We start from the raw sequence: 21,661 nt of genomic DNA, 5'->3' as shown, positions 1-21,661 counted from the left end.
GTAACATCTTTGTTTGACCTGATGACGTTTTCCATTGAGGTTGAGTAAAAATGGTTTGCAAAGGACTTACAAGGTCATTTTTGGACTATTCGCTCATACCCTGAGCCTGTTGTGTTGGCTCCGCCCACCCTGTCTGGTGGAACAACCACTGTGAGCTGGTTCAGTTCATAGTACTTTCATCAGACGGTCACAGGCTCAGTCTCCACTGTGTTCCCTCATTTGGTGTTAAATAGTGACTTGACAGTCATTCATCTAAATGAAAACCAGATCACTTTGAGAATAAAGACAAATTCACCTACTTTACTTCTGGACACCATCCTCACCATCTTCATGTGATCTCTTTATATTAAGTACATTATTAAGTACACTTAGAGGGACTTGGTCAGTAGAACTAATAGGAGTGTTTGTCTTAGAGGTCCAGGTAGGTTTCCATACAGAGGGATGGATGTGGATCAGACTTCTCAGCTGACAGGTGGTGTATCTGCAACAGGTGAACAGGTGTTTTCTGAAACAACCAACAAGCCGGCAGCGGCGTTCCTCTTCTGCTGATTACTGTCAGAGCGCTTTGATGATCATTTCAGTCTGAAGTTGAGTTGCCCAGCTCTTTGCATTTCAAATGCATTTCTCATGTCCCTCTATGACCTTTTTTCTCCCAGACTTCAGCTCTGAGAGAGGGAAGGTTCAGAGAAAATGAGGATCTGCTGTAACTCAAAGAGGTCGTCAGCCGAGCAAACACCAGAATGCTGCAGACGACACGCCAGCGAGGCTCCGGAGGGGGCGGCGAGGGGTGGCGAGGCTCCGGAGGGGGCGGCGAGGCTCCGGAGGGGGCGGCGAGGGGTGGCGAGGCTCCGGAGGGGGCGGCGAGGCTCCGGAGGGGCCGACGACGGTGGGAAGCGAACCGCAGCATGTTTGTGGATTCAGTGACACTTTTGACGTAAAGCTCCTCAAAGTCAATACGATCAGCTGGCAGTAATTTATTTATGTGAACCCTCTTTACACTGCAGGGCATGTTTTCAGTGCTTGAACACGGTTGGTGAATATGAGATGAACTTGGCTGACCACGGCAGAATCTCCAGCCAGGCTGTCAATAAAAACCCAGATGAACCGTTTCAAAATAAAAAGTGGCTAAAGAATACGTACTGAGCGTGCTCAAAACATTCGACTCCCATGGAAAAGCTCAGAGAACAATAATATACAACAATCTGAGGCACACCTCATTAATTCTCACCCGTACATGCAGAACAAGCAAATGCTGACATCTGTATGAAACTGGAAAAACTGCTCACTGTCGCAGACAACGTTACTGGACTCTGAAGGGATCCATTTTTTATAGCTACTGTAAATGGTGTGTCTTCTGATTTTTGTTTTGATTTTCTGGATATTTTAATGAACAATTTCTAAGTAATAACTGCTGCCACTCATTTATTTCCAGCAGAATGTCGTTAGAGCAGAGAAGTCTATGGAACACATAGGATATAATGTGGGTAAGAAGACTGAAGTGGAAACCTGAGGTTTGAGTTTCAAACACCTGTCAAGCATCCTGGGGATGACATTCACATTGTATAACTCTAAAGCACTTTCCTCACATTATCATTACATCCACTTGACTTCCCCAAATCTTTCTTTTAATTTCCAAACTCTAGCCATGGTTTAACTGGTATAAACAAGCAGAATTTTCTGTCCCATCATATACACTTGAAAAATAGTTCGGAAAAGGGTTTTCTCTTCTTCCTGTATGGAGGACAGCAGCTGCAGTTCAGATTTTCAAAATAAAACACACATGTGCAAAGTCATCACATCACCGTCCAGCCCAGTGGTCTTTCAATTCGGAAAATTAAATACGTTCTCCTTCTGCTTCACTATGTTAAATAGTTACACAATAAACAGGAGGAATCGAGTTTTAATTACTAAAACTCAGCAGCTGTATTAACTGCGTCTGTAGGCTGCAGCACAAAGTAGGAAATGACAACAATAACCACAAAACAGACAAATAAGAAGCCGTTTAACAACGTTTATCCACGATAGAAGCACAATAAATCAAGGAAACATGATCAAATCAGGAAGTAAGATAAAACGGGCAGACAAAAGGCTTCTGACACGCTCCAGGTGGGAGATGAAGCCGTGCAGAAGACGGAACAAAATCGCGGCGCTAATGCGACGTGACGGGCCGCGTTTAGCGGAATATGCATGTTTCACGTGTAGTTGTGACCATTAGTGCCTGCATGTTTACCATCTCGCCACGGAGCTGAAACTTAAACAGAGAGCAAACATCACATTTTGCGTACATTTTTTATGAGACAAAAAATGGTGAACAATTATGTTGTTGAGGGCGAGAAACACAAGCTGCATTTTCTACGCGGACATATTGGCATGTTGGGAAACCCACGTGTCAGCGTTTCTGCTCAGACGCTTCAGAAGGTCCCAGTGGAACTCAGTGTTGACAGTCTGACTCTGGGGGACGAATTCACGGTGACACACATCAGTAACATGATTGGGTATAAAAATATGATTTCAGAGAGGCAGAGTCTCAGCAGTGAAGATGGGGAGAGGTTCACCACTCTGAAAGACTGTGTTGGAAAATAGTTCAACAATCTAAGAATAATGTTCCTCAACGTAAAACTACAAAGAATTAGTGGATTTCATCGTCTACGGTTCATAATATCATTAAAAGATTCAGAGAATCTGGAGAAATCTCTGAACACAAGGGACAAGGCAGGAAACCAATATTGGATGGTGGTGATCTTCAGGCCCTCAGGCAGCACTGCATTAAAAACACACTATTCTGGAGTGGAAATCACTGCATGGGCTCAGGAACACTTGTGAAAACCATCGTCTGTGAACACAGTTCATCGCTGCGTCCACAAATGATGTTAAAACTCTCCAAAGAAGAAACCAGATAGAAACATGATCCAGAAACACCGCCGCCTTCTCTGGACCGAGATCATTGAAGATGGACTGAGGTGAAGTGGACAACTGTCCTGAGGTCTGATGGATCACAATCTGAGATTCTGTTTGGAAATCATGGCCGCTGCATCCTCCAGGTTAAAGAGGAGAGGGACCATCCAGCTTGTTATCAGCTTAGTTCTAAAGCCAGCATCTGTGATGGTACAGGGATGCATTAGTGCACATGGCATGGGTAGCTTGAACATCTGGAAGGAAGCATTAATGCTGAATGATATATTCAGGTTTTGGAGCAACATATGCTGCCATCCAGACAACGTCTCTTTCAGGGAAGGTCTTGTTTATTTCAGCAGAACAACGTCCAACCACATTCTGCACGTATTCCAACAGCATGGTTCTCTAGTAGAAGAGTCCGCTGATAAACTGGCCTCCTGCAGTCCAGACCTGTCAATCATTGAAAACATCTGGAGCATCAGGACATGAACAATACAACAAAGGAGACCCTGAACTGTTGACCAGCTGAAATCCTCCATCAGGCCAGAATGGGACCACATTTCACTTTCTAAACTCCAGAAACTGGTCTCCTCAGGTGATGCAGCTCAGTGGTGAACATGATCCTGTCACAACTCTTTTGAGACGTGTTGCTGACATCAGATTCAAAATAATTACTTTCTGTTTTTATTTACGTTTTCACAGCGTCCCAACTTCTTTGGAAACGGGGTCGTACAATGATGTCTGTTCGAGCACCACTGGACATCAGAGGAGTATTGTCACTACCGATACTTTAGTTAGATGCTCCCACCGCGCGCCCTTGACCCTCAGATGGATCACCGTCTGTGAGCTCAGACAGTTCAGGGCTGCAGCAGAACCTGCTGTCTGCTGTTTGCTTAGACTAAAAAGCTGCTAAAAGCTGGGATCAATTGGGCGGGAGAATCAATCAGGATCATCCATGTTTATACGACTCAGGAGGATTACCTCACTGTTACTGGAGTGGCCTCACAGGAATGGCTGGCCATTAGAACAGTGGGACTAAACACTGCCCCGCTGTTTACACAAATGGTAATGCGGGCCCGGCCGGGGCTCCGTGTGCCAAAGACAATTAGGCCCCTATACAGACTGTAATCCACAGCCAGGCACGAGGTAATCAAACTCAGACATCACTGAGCCCCTGAAAACAATGAGGGATGGGGTTACAATGAATGCATGTGAAGATAGAAAATGAATTAGCTTAACACGGAGCATGTGCTATACGGCTAAGAGTCAGGGGAGGTTTTTAAAATAGCACCTTCGGTTGGTCAGGAGGTTACTACAAGTGTCACTGGATATTCTGCGTGTAAGGATCGTGTAGGTGTTCATTCCTTCATTTGGTGTGATTTTTATTTTGGGATCTTATTAACTCAGATTAAACAATTGTACTAGTCAATAGCATTTATTTGTGCAATGTGCAATTTCAGCATGTGATTTCCAGCCTTAACAAGAGTCCTGAGGAATCTGGTGGGATTGAATTATTTCTTTTTTCATCTTTAAAGACTGAGGTCCCTGATGAGTCAATTGACGACATCCACCAATCGTTTCTTGAGACAAATGTCACCACGCATTAGAAAAAGAAACACTGTCGTCAAGCTGAGCAATGAAGTCCTTTTTCTTTCTGAGAAATATCCCAAACACATTTTGTAAAAGGACAAATTCATATTTTGCTGTCCCATTTAAAAATTACGAGCATTCCTCCTGTCGATGGATAATGACCATGAAGATGTCCCTTCGTTAAGGGATGGGGGACAAAATCGACAGTCTTTGAGATGGAGGTTCGAACTCTCCCCCTCGTTTCTGACATGACGTGTTGAGGAAGATCCAACAAGCGACTGGTTTGAACCTCACTGAGGCTCTTCACATCCTTCAGCTGCAGCTTCCCAAGAAAACGGAGGAATCCTAACCAGGGAATTTCACTCTAAAACAATAACTTTGGAAGACACACATTTGATTTGTGTGGCTGAACTTGGATGTTTATGTTTTATGGAGCTCGGCCTGTGGATTTTGTTCCCGATCTCCTACATTGTTGAGCTGTAACAGGAGGAATGATGGCAGTAACTCTTTCAATGTACACATGGGCCTGTGGGTGTTGTATTAGGAAGACTTGAAAAACTCAGAACTTATCTTACAAACTGGGAAGAGGAAAGATGGTGTGTTATTGCAGCAACCAAATATCGGTCAGTATTAAACAGGAGTTAACATCAGTTTTGTGGTGATACGTTATTACGTCTGTTAAAATGATCACAACATATCTAATTCTGACATATTTCAACATTCATCATTCCTTTCATTGTGTTGTCAACATGGATGATTTACTTTTCACAGATGTTTTGACTCAACATAGTGAAAGGCAGAATGAGGACTGTTACAGTGAGACAGGGGCGCACATTTGACTATTTACACAAATGTCATTTCAGGGAAATAAAACGTGATAAACAAAACAAACGGATTTGCAACATATAGGTTGCTGTTTGATATAACATTAATTGCCAGAATATGGTAATGATTTACATTTTTTTTGACAAATCAAAGCAAAAGGCATTAATGGGGGAGTTTAGATGTCTGTGTCTTGAGGCATAAAGGAAGAAGCTGAACCTGTGACTTTCTATCATCATGCTGCTTCTGAAAGAATCTTCACAAATGGTTGTTTTACTTTTTCTCTCATTGGAAATCAGGAAAATCGCATATCTAAGATTTATTATAATTCATCAGAAGTCAAATGATAATTCACAGAAAAGTAAGACATGATGATTAATAAACTGTTGAATGGCGTGAATCAGTGGAGATGAATGAACCAAAGTCAACACATTAAGTCGCATGGTGTTACTGCTAGGCCTATACAGGTGAGATTCTTCTCTGTTTTGCTGAAGGACACGTTCACAGGTCACATGACTGTTTCTGGGACATCTTCTGTGGAAAGTGTCACCATAAACAATTGTTTAATTGGCTTTTAAAGGATGTAACTCATCCGGTAACAGGCGGTGGTGTCGCTTTGGAGAGAAGAACAGGCAGAAAATTAAAAAAAAAACAATAAAGTGTGTTCGAAAAAAAGGAACAATACTGTGTGTGCACGTGTGAACCTTTCTGCCATTCATTTCTGCATGAGTCTACAATGTGACCATGACAGTGCCTCCTGTGTTACTACACAGCTCAGAACACATCAGTCAGCTTGACAGACGCGTGTCCCGCCAGCCTGTGGACGTATCAGATGATAAGGTGGACTAAAGCCTATAAATACGGTTGCCCGGTCTCCCGGTGAGCCAGTGTTTAAACTCTGCTGCACCACCTGAGGATCTCTGTCTGTCTCCGCAGCTCCGTCTTCGTTCCGCCGTTCAACGCTTCATTATTTCGGCTCAGCTCTGTTTTTATGGACAGGAGCGCCGTCAGACGAGACGTTTTTTCATGCTTTTTCAAGTATGAATTAATCGCGTGCTCGACCTATTAAAATGTTGTCTCCCCGTGCGTAAAATGTTGCGCTTAGTGCGTCCTGGCGCGGACGATTCCTTGGGAAATGTGCGGTGTCAGTCGCGTGTGTTTCACGCCCCGCTGCTGTGGGTCGGTGCAGAGCAAGAGTGGCATCTCAGCGACAAAATCTGGATGAAAGAGCGTCCTTTAGAGCTCGAGCATGCATCGAGTAGTGAGATCATTGGCGTTATAAATACCCCCGTGCCAGCAGAACTACTCCAGCTACTGCAGCCGGGGTAATGCCCAGGAGCGCTGCGTGTGTGTGCGCGCACACTTTCTGGTGGCCAGATCTTAGAAGCGGCTCAAAAATGCTAGAGGTGGCCTAGCGACGGTGTCCCTTCTGGAAGAATGAATGTGCCTCTTTACCTTCTGACCTTTGCTCACTTGGTTTGCGCCGCCGCCGCCGGAGCACAGCACGTCTCTTTGGAGCGCCAACTTCTGGAGGAAGGGATCATGTCGGGACGCAGGACTTGCAGGCTGTACTGTCGGGTTGGCATCGGCTTCCATCTCCAGGTTCATCCCGACGGCAGAGTCAACGGCAGTCATGAGCCCAACCAGCTGAGTAAGTCATTCACTCCGGGTTCACGGTGCACGGAGCAGCCCAACTACTAAATTATAAACGTGTGACGCGCGCATGAATCCGGCGCGCCCCGCTGAGAATGCGCACTTTGATCTACATTCCTGCATTTCCTCTGATTAATCCCGCTCTGTTTGCAGCTGTATCTGTTTTGAATGCCATCCCTGCACGTTGTAACAATAATGATTTACACAGGAAGAGCGTAAGACACGCGCTCCTAAACTTAGGCTGCTCGACCCTGTGAAATATCTGAGCAGTCATCTGCTGGACGAGCCTTGTTTGTGTCTCTCCGGGATGTTGGCAGGTAGACTATTTGTGGAAGTAACAGGTGCAGCAGTGAGACACCAGGATGTGTTGGATTGCTCCACAGCACAAAATAATTTCTCATTATCGACTCTAACTATCTATAAATCTTTAAACTGTTTGTTTTCAAAATCTTTATCGTTTGTTTCACCTGCAAAGTGAATGGTTTGATCTTTTTAAATGAAATAGGTCATAGGTCAAGGAACACAAATAAGTCTAGATGCAGGTACATTATTGTGCACTGTTGGAATATATTGTCAGTTGATTTGAGAGGAAAACTTTGAGTGACCTCTCAGTGCAGATGGATGAATGATCAAACACGGCCATGCTGGGTTTTTGAGACTGATATCAAATGTTGATATTCAAAAGTTTATGAAATGAAATGAATGAAAAGCACGTGATATTTTGTTCATAAAAAAACCCACTTTATATGGTCCAGGAACAGGCAGGGACATGTTTAGGTGTCTGTCTGTGTTCAGGCTGTGAAACTAATCTTTTTTGGGACTTCAAAAATAAAAATTTGACTTGTGAATGAGAAAGAAACTGAAAAATGTTTGTGGAGCAAATCCGAATACACCAGTTTGGATATTGTTCTTACAAGCAAAGTCAGATAGATAAGGTATTTAACATGATGTTTAGATTAAAAATGATTCTAAAACCTTATTTCTCAACACACTGAAAACTCTCTGTAATAGAAGTAAACCCTGAACATTATTCTGCATTCAGCAGTTTTCCGACGATTTGCCTGGAAACATGATGAAAAACTAAAATACAAAGTTAAACGTATTAGTCTTTAAAGTTTCCACCTTCCTGTTGAAGCCATAAATCCGACTCAGTTTTTTACTGCGCCATCAAATCCTTCATCACTCATCCGGTGACGAAGCGGCCGGAGCTCACCGTGAAAGTGCACTTGTGCCTCCATTTCATGGTCCCCCTCAGAAGACTTGTCAGGTTACATTTCACCAGGACAGCCATGTGGGTTTGAATCCTGCATGACAAGGCAGCAGACGAGCCGGAGACGGCCGTCTTAGATCTGTAATATGAAGATTCTCTTACACATCTCAGCTTGGGATGGAAGTCTCCGACAAGACAGTTCACTGACTGTATGAAGACAACAGTAATCTGGGGGGGAAAAAAACTTGTATATAAGGTGCATTTTGTAATGAAATCAGTGTGAAGACATGTTTCTGTCACGTTCCTGTGACAGCAGTTCTTTCCAGAAATACAGCCTGTTAAACTTTGTGTTTTTATGTCAGTTTGTGGATTTATTTTAAAGATGAAGGCAGAGAAACAACGACGTGTGTAGTTTAACTTTCTGAGAATTTGTTTTGTCTCCTGCAAAGTTCAGTTGTGATTTTTAGCCCATTTGATTCTTTGTTTATTGGCACGAGAGTTTCTCCTTTGAACCACCGTGTTGTTGTCCTGCATGGAAGAACAACTTCATGTGAATGATTGTGATCAGTCAGCGTTTCAGTGGACAGTTTTTATGTCCCATGATGCTCCAAATATTAAATGAACCTTCATTGGCACAATATACTGTTCTACTTTACCAAGTTGGTTAAAGTTCACTCCAACCGTGGAGTTATTACATATCAACAAAATATTTACAGCATTAAAATATTTACACTGTCAATGCTTTTTAGGTATTATTATCTTACAGCAGCTGCTTTATACAACTTACACATGATTAAGAAAATATCGTTGGTTGTGGACGACAAAAAATACCATATTAGTCAGGATGCAACGCGCAACATCTCCACAATGAAACTTGAACTTTTCTCATCACTGTATGTTGATTTCTTGCATTTGCAAAAACTTTTGCCATTAAGCATTTACGGCTATTGCTGATTATCTATATGAAATAAACATATAGGACTTGTCAAATTCTGTCTGGTACAATCAGTCCGTGACCCCTTTTAAACCGACCGGGACCACTGACAGTAGTTTTCATCCTTCATATGGACCTGCCAGTCTGTGGTCGGACCTGCTGACTGTCAGGAGGTGTTCCTCTGTGAACTCTAGTTGTCTCGTAGCCCGTCTGCTCCGACTGCCTCACAGCTTCAGTTCTCTTCTCTGTGAATCCAGTCTGGTAACTCGGCTCGTATCAGCGTTCATAGCCGCTCTGAAGTGCGGACGAATCAGAGACCAGCGTCGGTTGGTAACCGCGTTTGTCCCACCCCTCCTTCACTGTGATTTGACGGCTGTTGACAGTGACGAGCGCTGCATTAAGATTTTTGAACTCTCGTTGACCAGAAATAAATAAATTGCTGAATGTTCATCGCTCAGCGCAGAATAAACACTCAGCACCTCATCAAGCTGCTGGAGTTCATTAAAAACAATCTAAAAGAAAAATGCTGTACTCAGGTAGTTGCTGAGGTGGCAGACTGTCGGACGGTTTCTGTGCATGCTGATTGGTTAAAGTGAACTGGAGGTCTACGCCCATTACAATGGAACAACTGCAAACGATTTCCTGGGGAGGGTGACAGACCCATATTCACAGAGAGAAACTGGGTTCTGGTTCGCTCCAGGCTGGTCATGTCAACCAAAAGACACACAAGTGTCCCTTGGATCTCTCACGATGGCTGCAGTGTTCTGTTGCACATTTAATATAACATTGATAAAATGTGAGGATAAAAAACAAACTGCAATGTTCAACGATTGAGGAAATTATATGGAACTGGCATTTTATTAAGCCAATAGCAGCATTCATCGTGGTGATATGGAGATAAGGTAATTATAGCTGAAAAATTACGTATTGTCCCTTTAACTTGTACCTGTCTGAGCACTGATGATCTGAAGGAACATCCCATAAGAGGAAGATAAGTGCAAAGGTGAAGCTGAGCTGGAGAACAGAGCTAACGTGACAGCTGAGTCGATCCCGTCAGATCCGTCATCCAGACTGCAGACGAGCAGCGAGACAGGAAACGACAAGAGGACTGAAAACATATCGTGTCAGCCGTCCATCATCAGATCCTCTTGTTTGTCCTCGCAGGTGTCCTCGAGCTCTTCGCCATCTCTCAGGGGGTCATCGGTATCAGGGGGGTCTACAGCAACAGATTCCTGGCCATGAATAAAAGAGGACGTCTCCACGCCACTGTGAGTATCACACACACACACACACACACACACACACACACACACACACACACACACACACACACACATACACCACACACACACACACACACACACACACACACACACACACACACACACACACACACAGACGCACACACAGACACACACACACACACACACACACACACACACACACACACACACACACACACACATACACCACACACACACACACACACACACATACACCACACACACACACACACACACACACACACACACACACACAGACGCACACACAGACACACACACACACACACACACACACACACACACACACACACACACACACACACACAGACGCACACACAGACACACACACACACACACACAGACACACACACACACACACACACACACACACACACACACACAGACGCACACACAGACACACACACACACACACACACACACACACACACACACACACACACACACACACACACACACACACACACACACACACACACACACTACACACAGATACTGCTGACTGTGCAGGTTTACTGTTTTATTTGAAAGTGACACAACTCAGGTGTTGGTTGTAATGTTGCTGTCCAATTAAACGGACCAGAGCTCTTTGGATTTTTAAAGCGCGATGGATGATTTCACTCTCACAGATTCATTCAAAGCATCAGTGTTTTCCTTGAGTATTTGAGAGCTCCAAAAAATCTACCCGACACACACCCTGACATGTTACCTCCTTATGAAGTTTCTATTGCTAACAAGTTAGCAAACCGACTCAAAGCAACATTATCTTCACACTTCAGTTCAATATTTAATCTTCAGTCTCTACCAATCATCATCCATCAGTGATGTCATCATCCATCAGTGATGTCATCAACCACCAGTGATGTCATCGTTGGTTTGTGAACATTATGAATCCTCCAGTTCAGATTCTGTCCGTCACCATCTTTGCTAGTTCGGAGCGGTTTGGAGCAGGAAGTGACCATATTTGGACGAGCTGGGGGAGGAGCCAGAGGTGGATCTGACCGATCTGATCGGAAACCTGACGATACTACGTCCCGCCCACCGATAGCTGTAACCTGACTGCACCACAGGCCTGTCAATCAAACAGACACGTCCCCAAAAACAGGTCTTCTTGAATCTTCTTTTCTAATGAATGAGGGATTATTTTCAGATGGACCTCCAGAAAACTAATAAGAAGGAGTGACTTTAGCTAACAACACCGAGATAACTGATGGACACATTTTATTCACTTTGGATTTGATGAGAGAAGTTGAATGGGAGTCTATGGAGCCGGAGGCTTTTTGGAGCCGACCTCTAGTGGCACTCGCTGGTATTGCAGCTGAAGACACTTCTGGATCGGCCTCAGTTTTCAGACCTGGAAGCTACGAACACTTTTACATACAGTCTGAGGTCTCCACAAACCTGAGACAAATATCTGTCTCTTTATTTTTTTTAAATCTTCAATATGTTCTCCTGCTTGTTGCTCACTTAGTCTGTACTTTGATCTTGATCAGGTCGTGTACGGTGAGTTTATCAGAGATTTGTTGACTCCAGATGGCTGCTGCTGCTGGATGAGAGCTGTAAGATGGAACCAAAGCAGTAAAAATAATAAGCTACAATGAAATAGAAATATACAAGGAAAATACATCCCTCCTGAAAATGTCATGTAGTTTGACCAAACATTAATTTCTGTTCTTCTTTGCTGATATGATGCTCCTCTCAGCTGCAGTCCAACATCTCTTGGACACATGATTTGTATTTCTCCATCAAAACCATGCAGCTATATTTGCTTTACTCATTATTAGTTTGTGAAGCTTTGCATCTGTGCTGTATGACAAAATCCCCAAATCTGACATCAGCATGTCATGGCACACTGCTGTAATCTTTAGCCACAGTTTTTCGAAGACTTTCAAAATCCCCCCAAACACACAGTAAGCCCAAATCTGCCCACAGCAGCTTGGCCTCGCTGTCACCAGCAGGCCGGCGGCCGGCCAGCAACCAGACTTGTGGACAACTCATGTGCGGGAGCCTTGGCAGGCGTACAGAAGGAGGCGGGTCCCTATTAGCATGTGTTAATGGGGAGAGCAGATTAAGTCCTGTCTGGGACGTCTGATAATATATAGACGAGTCAGTCGCAAACAGAAAATCAATATGTTGAGTAAACAATCGGCCAGCCAGCGACAATCAAAGAGCTGAGAGTCTGTGATCTGCTGAGCGCCGCTGATTTACATCCTCCGAGCTCCAACTATTGTTTCATGAAGCCATGTCAGGAGGGGGTGGGGGGTAGAGTAGGGGTGACCCGTCAGCTGCAGCATGTTGGAAATGTACTAATGTGACTGTGCAAACATGTATATGTTTGTATGGATCATATGTAAACGCACAAGAAAATTACAAACTTCCTAAAAGTTAAAGCGTCATGTCCCAAACAAGATTTAAATGTAAACCAAACCTGCACACACATGAAAAATGAAGGAAAACAATGTGAGAAATCAAAACACTGCAGAAAAATGAGGCCAATGCAGAAGTGTCTTCAGCTGCAATACCAGCGAGTGCCACTAGAGGTCGGCTCCAAAAAGCCTCCGGCTCCAAAAAGCCAAATTCAACTTCTCTCATCAAATCCAAAGTGAATAAAATGTGTCCATCAGTTATCTCGGTGTTGTTAGCTAAAGTCACTCCTTCTTATTAGTTTTCTGGAGGTCCATCTGAAAATAATCCCTCATTCATTAGAAAAGAAGATTCAAGAAGACATGTTCTTGGGGGCGTGTCTGTTTGATTGACAGGCCTGTGGTGCAGTCAGGTTACAGCTATCGGTGGGCGGGACGTAGTATCGTCAGGTTTCCGATCAGATCGGTCAGATCCACCGCTGGCTCCTCCCCCAGCTCGTCCAAATATGGTCACTTCCTGCTCCAAACCGCTCCGAACTAGCAAGATGGTGACGGACAGAATCTGAACTGGAAGATTCATAACGTTCACAAACCAACGATGACGTCACTGATGATTGATGGTTGGTTCTGACTCAATGGACTTTTCTTTATTCTGGTGTAAAATGTCGGCTGTCTGTTCACATCTGCCAGCATCTACAACTCCAAACTTAAAATGTCAGATATGAAAATCCACATCGACTCCATCTGTTTGAACTCAAAGGTCAGTCTGTTATTTGTCTGGTTGAGTTGAGTCTGCACGACTTCATTAATTAATACAATCAAGTTGAAGCTGTCCTCACACCTGTCTACAGCTTCTAAATACAAATCTTTGAATATATATTTAAGCATATAAAAGATGATGAGCATCTCAATTAATGGCAAGAATAAATTTGTTTAAAAGCAGAACTCATTATTCATCATCATCATCATCATCACAGCAGGTTTACGGATCAACACTGCTGGACCTGCCTCCTCCGAGGGCATGTCAGTATGTCAGAGCTGAAGTGTGTCCTGGGGTTCAAAATACGCGACTCGGACATCAGATCAAGACACTCTTTACTGAGACTCAGGCAAAGGCAGAAGCACAAAGTGGAGTTCAGTGTCAGGTCCAGAAATACAAAAAACAGGCAAAGGTACACAAGCAGTTGGCAAGAATCCAGGAAACAGAAACACAGATTGAACATGAGGAACAAGAAACACTGGTAGGAAGAGCTGAGAAACTACAATGAACCGGCAAACAGGAGGAAAGACACAGGTTATATATGAGAGGGTGGCAAGTCAATCAGACGCAGGTGGGAACAATCAGGACGGGGCAGACAATCACAGAGGGACAGGAAGTGAACATGTGAGTGTACAAAATAAAACAGGAAATGGAAAAAGCACAAGGAACTTAACAGACTTAACAAAGTGCAGTCTACCTCGTTAGATAGACAGATAGATAGATATATACTTTATTAATCTGTCAGAGGGACATTTTTACATTCCAGCAGCATATATAGGGCAAAAATATTGAATATAATAAAATAAAATGCACATTCCATACAATAAAACAAAATAGAATAATATTAAATAATCTAAACTAAACAACAGTGCAATGAATTAAAACAAAACAACAAACAAAACAGCAGTGCAAGGGTCACCGTTGTGTGATGGATTTGGCGAGGGGTGAGTATAGTTTGATGCCATGTTTCTGTGAGTTACTTCAAATTAGTGTTGATAGAGTTAAACGTCAGTCGAAAGGATTCTTTTCTGATTAAGGACACAATTAGGAAACACAGGATCAATATACATTTTTTCACTACAAACTGCTTTCTACTTATCTCAGTTTGGGCCATCAATGTTTCAGCAAGTCAAAGACACAGGAAGTGACCATATTTGGACGAGCTGGGGGAGGAGCCAGCGGTGAATCTGACCGATCTGATTGGAAATCTGACGATACTACGTCCCGCCCACCGGTAGCTGTAACCTGACTGCACCACAGGCCTGTCAATCAAACATACACGCCCCCAAAAACAGGTCTTCTTGAATCTTCTTTTCTAATGAATGAGGGATTATTTTCAGATGGACCTCCAGAAAACTAATAAGAAGGAGTGACTTTAGCTAACAACACCGAGATAACTGATGGACACATTTTATTCACTTTGGATTTGATGAGAGAAGTTGAATGGGAGTCTATGGAGCCGGAGGCTTTTTTGAGCCGACCTCTAGTGGCACTTGGTGGTATTGCAATTTAAGACACTTCTGCATCGGATTTATCAGGCCTGGAAGCTACGAACACTTTTATATCCAGTCTGTGCCTTTGACCTTTTCACCAGCACCACCTATGTGGTATCAGGCCACAGATTTACACTACTGTAAATCGAACAAATACTCCCAAATCGTCTGTATGTTGACCAGGAAAGTTCATTGTTTACCTTGTATAACAATAGTTAGAAAATAATATAACTATGAAAAGCTGAAGGTCAAACTTTTAGTTGAATTTAACAGCTGACTGCATTTGCTGAGAAAGACAAAGTTAAGATTTTTTGTTAGTATATTTCAACACTTTGTAGCTGATATCAGCTGTTTATAGCCTTTTTTGCATGTCTTGCATTTTAAATATATAGTATACATTTAGTTTTTTTGCATCATATCTTTGCCAGGAAGATACCTTGCACTCTGAGAGACTTTCTTACAGTGTGAGCTTACTTTGCCTCCGGAGCAGCTTTGATTGAGAGAAATATTTGTATAACTAAAACTCCAATCTGTGGCCACAGCTGCACCGTGCTTTTGAACCGCCTTGATGATTTGGGGTGGATGTAAAGCTCAGCGGCGTCCAACAGGCTGCGGCCTCACGTCAGGGTGTCAGGTGACGGCCTTTAAACGTATCCTCATATTTACTATGTAGATGGTTTCACAGTGGCAGTTTATTTGCTGAATAACAAATGAGGAGACAGATGCACATTTCTCTGTATGACCTACTCAGAAAGCTATCACAAACATAGTCTTTAAAAAGGTGAAATGGTCACCTGCCCTATGCAAACCTGAGTGAGGGAGGAGGAGGTGGAGATAGAGAGAGATACGGAAATATATGAGACAAGAGAACTAATGCATTTCAATGTTAAATTAGTTATGATGATATCATTTGCTTGCGGTAATAAAAAAAAAATAGCTCAGACATTATGCTCATGTTTCATAATTTCAGAACAATTTGATTTCATTGATGCATTTTTCTTTAATTTAGAAGTCAACTGAAATACAGTAAGTAGCCTACTTTTATAAGCATAACTGACACCCCAGAATTTATGTTGTATTTTCTGGAGGTCCATCTGAAAATAATCCCTCATTCATTAGAAAAGAAGATTCAAGAAGACCTGTTTTTGGGGGCGTGTCTGTTTGATTGACAGGCCTGTGGTGCAGTCAGGTTACAGCTATCGGTGGGCGGGACGTAGTATCGTCAGGTTTCCGATCAGATTGGTCAGATCCACCGCTGGCTCCTCCCCCAGCTGCAGAAGACTATATAGCATTAAGGATTTTATTTGCAATATTTTTGATTTCTCAATTTTTTTTTTAGGTTGCATCTTTTCTGCATTTATACTGACGACTCTTTTTTATTTCAGATCATAAAGTGTTTAAAGTGTTTAAATCAGTTCCATACAGAGACAGTTTCTTAACTTAGTGTACATGACATTAGCGGTAACATGTGGTTCTGTTTAGCGTTGACATTTTTGTCAGTTGTAAACAGTTAAATGTGTCCACAGCTTTTGAATAAACTGCGTTCAGATTTGGTCCAGATATTCGTGTCCCTCACTGGATGAAACTATGTGTTTGACTGGTGGTTCATCTATCGCCACCTACAGCACGGATGTGGACTCTTGGGCTTATATGAAGCAGCATTTTACATTCAGGCAGCATTTTCTTGGGAAGAGATCTCCGAATTCTTTCAGAGTTTTGTTGAAGCCAAACAGTCTGGAGAATTTTTCAGCCAGTTACCTACAAACCACAAAAGTTTGTGAATATCAGAATAGTATGAGAGTTGCTTTGTTTAGTTAAAAAGTATGTATCTGTCTGTAGCAGCAGTAAGAAATAAGAAAGGAAATATAATATATTCAAGAATTAACCTTGTGGATGATGGGAAAGGTCCCTTTAAAAGACCATGACTGATGGAGCAGGGCAGGAGCCAGGTTAGACAGCTGTGCAAGCATTATGATTTTAACAATAAGATCTGTGGAATCTGGCTGCTGCTATTAAATCCTACGAAGCCCAGCAGGAGCCAAAGCTTCTTCCTGGTGTGTGTGTGTGTGTGTGTGTGTGTGTGTGTGTGTGTGTGTGTGTGTGTGTGTGTGTGTGTGTGTGTGTGTTCATTCATACATGCTCCAGTGGATTTGTTTCCAAATGTCTTGGTCTCTGACTGGTACCAGAGCTGGTATGTTGCTCGACTGTAGCATACTGTGAAATCATGTCAATCCAGCCGTAGCAGTGACTCCGGAGTTTCTAATCATCTTTGAAAACAACAGCCAAGAGGAACAGTCGGTCACTTTGAATAACTTAAAGCTCTGTACTGTTCTTGGGCGGCCACAGTTCACTCTCCTGTGACTGGCATGTTTACCAAATGCTGTAATGGCATCATTTTCTGCTATGCTGCACTCTTCAGCAAAGCAGAACAGTTTGTTTTATTTCAGAATGGCAGGAGGTTATACAAGGAAGTTGTACTGCAGCAGGAAAGCTGGCGTCCCTGGGTACATGTCAAAGTTTCCCACCCGAGATATTTTTAGGCACAAAATGGGAACATTCAATGGATCTCTACATTTTCCATTTTATGAAACGTGGTGTCTCAGAATGTAAAACATTATGTCAGTGTTCGTCTCTACATATGTGTCCCTAATATTTTGGTCGAAGAAATTTGGTTTGGAGCCAAATTTAAAAGTTGGTTTGGTGGCAGGAGGCACTGCATTAAAAAGCGAAACAATTCTGGAGTGGAAATCACTGCATGGGCTCAGGAACACTTGTGAAAACCATCGTCTGTGAACACAGTTCATCGCTGCGTCCACAAATGCAGGTTAAAACTCTCCAAAGAAGAAACCAGATAGAAACATGATCCAGAAACACCGCTGCCTTCTCTGGACCGAGATCATTGAAGATGGACTGAGGTGAAGTGGACAACTGTCCTGAGGTCTGATGGATCACAATCTGAGATTCTGTTTGGAAATCATGGACGCTGCATCCTCCAGGTTAAAGAGGAGAGGGACCATCCAGCTTGTTATCAGCTCAGTTCTAAAGCCAGCATCTGTGACGGTACAGGATGCATTAGTGCACATGGCATTGGAAACATCTGGAGCATCATGACATGAAAAATACAACAAAGGAGACCCTGAACTGTTGAGCAGCTGAAATCCTCTATCAGGCAAGAATGGGACCACATTTTACTTTCAAAACTCCAGAAATTGGTCTCCTCAGTTCCACAACGTTTCCAGAGTGTTGTTAAAAGAAGAGGTGATGCAGCTCAGTGATGAACATGATCCTGCAACAACTGTTTTGAGACATTGAGGAACATTATTCTTAGATTGTTGAACTATTTTCCAACACAGTCTTTCAGAGTGGTGAACCTCTCCCCATCTTCACTGCTGAGAGACTCTGCCTCTCTGAAATCATATTTTTATACCCAATCATGTTACTGATCTGTTGCCATGGTAACATAATTAGTTGTCCACCAGGTGTTTTTTTTTTGGCTTTACAAAACTTTTCCAGTCTTTTGTTGACCCTGTCCCAATTTTTTTGAGACGTGTTGCTGCATGAAATTTAAAATGAGCTTGTATTTTTGATAAAACAATCAAATTTCTCCATTTCAATATTTGATATGTTGACTTTGGTCTATTTGCTATTAAATATAGATTTACGTGATTTGTAAATCATCACATTCTGTTTTTATTTACATTTTTAACAGCATCCCAACTTTTTTGGAAACCTGGTTCTACATTTCATAGATGGCCCCCACTTTGCACATGACAGTGAACACATTTAATCCTTGTGATCAGTTCACTGTGACAGTAACAAATACCGTGACCAGAAAACCCCCAGCCTGTGTATTTTAAATTAGAATGTCTTATTGGATGAACTTAACAGGCCACGCTGAGTTTTAGACCAGCACACAGGAGGCTCTGCTGTTGTCTGTCAAACCATCTCTGTCATGAAACAATATTATGTCGATGACTTCACCCAGTGGCAAGATGAAGGTTTATAGGTTTTTTCCCGCTCTGAATTCTGTTGTAATTATTGTATTACAACAAAAATGATCCCTCAGAGATTCCCTGTTTGTAGCCCTCCCTGATCTGCTGCTGTGTGAGTCCCTGTATTTTTAAATGATTTCAATTCAAATGTTGTTTGAAATATTGTGACACAATGAAATATGGGTGTCCTCTCTGCAGATGCAACACAACTCATTGCAAATGGTGACAAACAGACGTTAACTTTTGGACAGTAACATCTAGTTTTGCAGAAAAAGGAAACAGATTTGATCTGAAATCACAGTTTCTGACAGTAGTTGTATGTTTAAGTATTTGTGTGCTCTGTGCGATCAGTATTAACTTGGAACTAAATCTGTCTCGTTATGAAGAACGTGGCCGAGGTCAGCTGCCAGAGGCTCGTTAGTGGGAGCTCCTCTAAAGGAGCCGTTAGTTTTTCATTCTCCGACTTAAAGATAATTATCTGAGCCACAGCTAACAAAAAGAAGCAGGGTTGGGTTTCATGTTAGCAGGTCCCACATGTTCTGCAGCTGAACCTCATTTGGATTTAGACAGATCGAGTATCATGTCCTTCGAAATGAAACACTTTACAAATCTAGCAGATTTAAAGGTTTGTTAATTCAGATTAACATTGTGATTATACAACAAGTTAACAACTAAATGTAATCAAAATCTCTTCATATTATTGCTCTCAAAATATAAAACTTTTTGTGAGTGATCTCTGTTGCCATGGCAACACATGGGGTATGACTAAGCACTGGAAAACAATCAGTCGTGTCAGTAGACTCTTATGTAAAGTATGTAATGTTTACTACTCCAGGAAGTAGTCGGACCCTTAGCAACCACCTAGCAACAGAGAGGATTTCTAGTCTCCAACTGAATAAATACAGAACATAGAAACACTAAACTGATCAGCTAGTTCAGTCTGGTTGGAACAAAGATATCTGATGAACAAAGATATCTGATGAACAAAGATATCTGATGAACAAAGATATCTGATATATCTGATGAACAAAGATATCTGATGAACAAAGATACCTGATGAACAAAGATATCTGGTGAACAAAGATATATGAGGAACAAAGATATCTGGTGATCAAAGATATCTGATGAACAAAGATATCCATGTTCTCATGTGTTTTTAACATTTTAGCTCTGTGTCATGTGTTCAAACCAAACCGGTCCAGCTAGCCTCCTCTAGGATTGTAAGTGCGTGACTATCCGTGGTGTTACGGTACGGGTGCTCGGAGCGACCAAAAAGGACCAAAAGAGACCCGACTTCACCAAATGGGTCATTTAATAGAACTATAACAAGTAGAAACTACATTATATTACATATTATATAATATTCTATTCTAATTCTATTTTCCCATTGAGGAGGTGGAGGGATATTTCTAGTGATGAGCAGGATGTGTTGTCATGGTGATTTGTTCCAAATATTCAGTTGACCAATCAGATCGCTGGGTCGGCGCTACTGGTTGTTTAATCAAAAATGAATCCCTCATAGTCTCAACTCAAACTGATGAAATTTATTTTGCAAGCTGAGTTCCATTTAGATTAAAGTTAACGCTTGCTAACAGCTTCCGTTTCCCTTCTGTTGCAGGAAGGGTTCACAGACGACTGTAAGTTCAGGGAACGTTTCCAGGAGAACAGCTACAACACGTACGCCTCAGTCATCCACAGGAACCACAGGACTGGTCGCGAATGGTTCGTGGCCCTCAACAAGAGGGGAAAAGCTAAAATGGGCTCCAGCCCACGGGTCAAATCGCAGCACGTCTCCACCCACTTCCTGCCCAGAGTCAGCCAGCACGACAGGAGCGAGCGAGGTTTCACCATCACGGAGAGGAGCAAAGAGAGGAGGAAAGCCCCCCCTCCACCGCCCCCCAAACCTCCCCTGGTGAAGGCTAACGTCCACGCAGGGACGACACCGAGACGTACGCAGGTCAAGTACTGGCCCAAGTACAGGTTCGGATAGGTTCACAGACTCTGGACAGTAACGTGATGGACATAACAGCCATTTTTCACATTCAAAGCATTCCGGGTATCGATGAGGTCAAAGGGCTGCAGGGACGACTTCTGTTCTGTTTTATGTTTTCAGTTACATGATGCTGTCAAGGCTGGAATCCATAACGCTCTGCATATTCTTGACGAGGAAAACTAGACATAAAAGACAATACTGACATTATCCTCCTTCATTTTTTAGTTGGAAAGAGACTGAGCAAGTTAGGCTAAACGTTTTATGGTATTTAAAAATGTTCAGCTCTCAGATATACGGTATATTTTATTTCTTTTCATTTTGATATCTATTCTTTTTAAAAGATTGAAATAGGTGGAACAAAATGATATCTTTTGGGTTATGAATCTGTATTTACCAATAAGCAGAAGACAACAGGGACGTCTCTTCATCGGGACTTTCAACATAACATAAAAGTTACTGATACAGGACCAGAATGTAAGTTCATTCAAACATTAGTTCTTGAAATGAGGCAGCCCCAATCACCATTTTACAGTGATGTCATTCATACATACAAGTGAAAGTAATTTCAGGGTTAGTCAAGTGCAGCAACGTCGGTTTGAAGACTTATTACAGAATTTAAATTTGCTATCGAGCACCAGGAAGCACGAAGAGAAGT

General features: G+C 42.5%; 1 protein-coding gene across 1 annotated transcript; it reads left to right on the top strand.

Moving 5' to 3' along the window:
- The first annotated feature begins 6,744 nt into the window (after positions 1 to 6,744).
- Positions 6,745 to 21,003, top strand: fgf5 (fibroblast growth factor 5). Its single transcript, XM_069169387.1, has 3 exons — positions 6,745 to 6,958; positions 10,269 to 10,372; positions 20,632 to 21,003. The coding sequence occupies exons 1-3, from the start codon at positions 6,745 to 6,747 to the stop codon at positions 21,001 to 21,003; spliced, it is 690 nt and encodes a 229-aa protein (XP_069025488.1).
- Positions 21,004 to 21,661: the final 658 nt, after the last annotated feature.

Source organism: Embiotoca jacksoni, unplaced genomic scaffold, assembly GCF_022577435.1.
Source record: "Embiotoca jacksoni isolate LCO1_2020_lvr unplaced genomic scaffold, fEmbJac1.0.p SCAF_44, whole genome shotgun sequence".
NCBI classification, from domain to species: domain Eukaryota; kingdom Metazoa; phylum Chordata; class Actinopteri; family Embiotocidae; genus Embiotoca; species Embiotoca jacksoni.
Note: the sequence above shows the minus strand (reverse complement) of the source record. Positions and strands in the feature narration are given on the sequence as shown.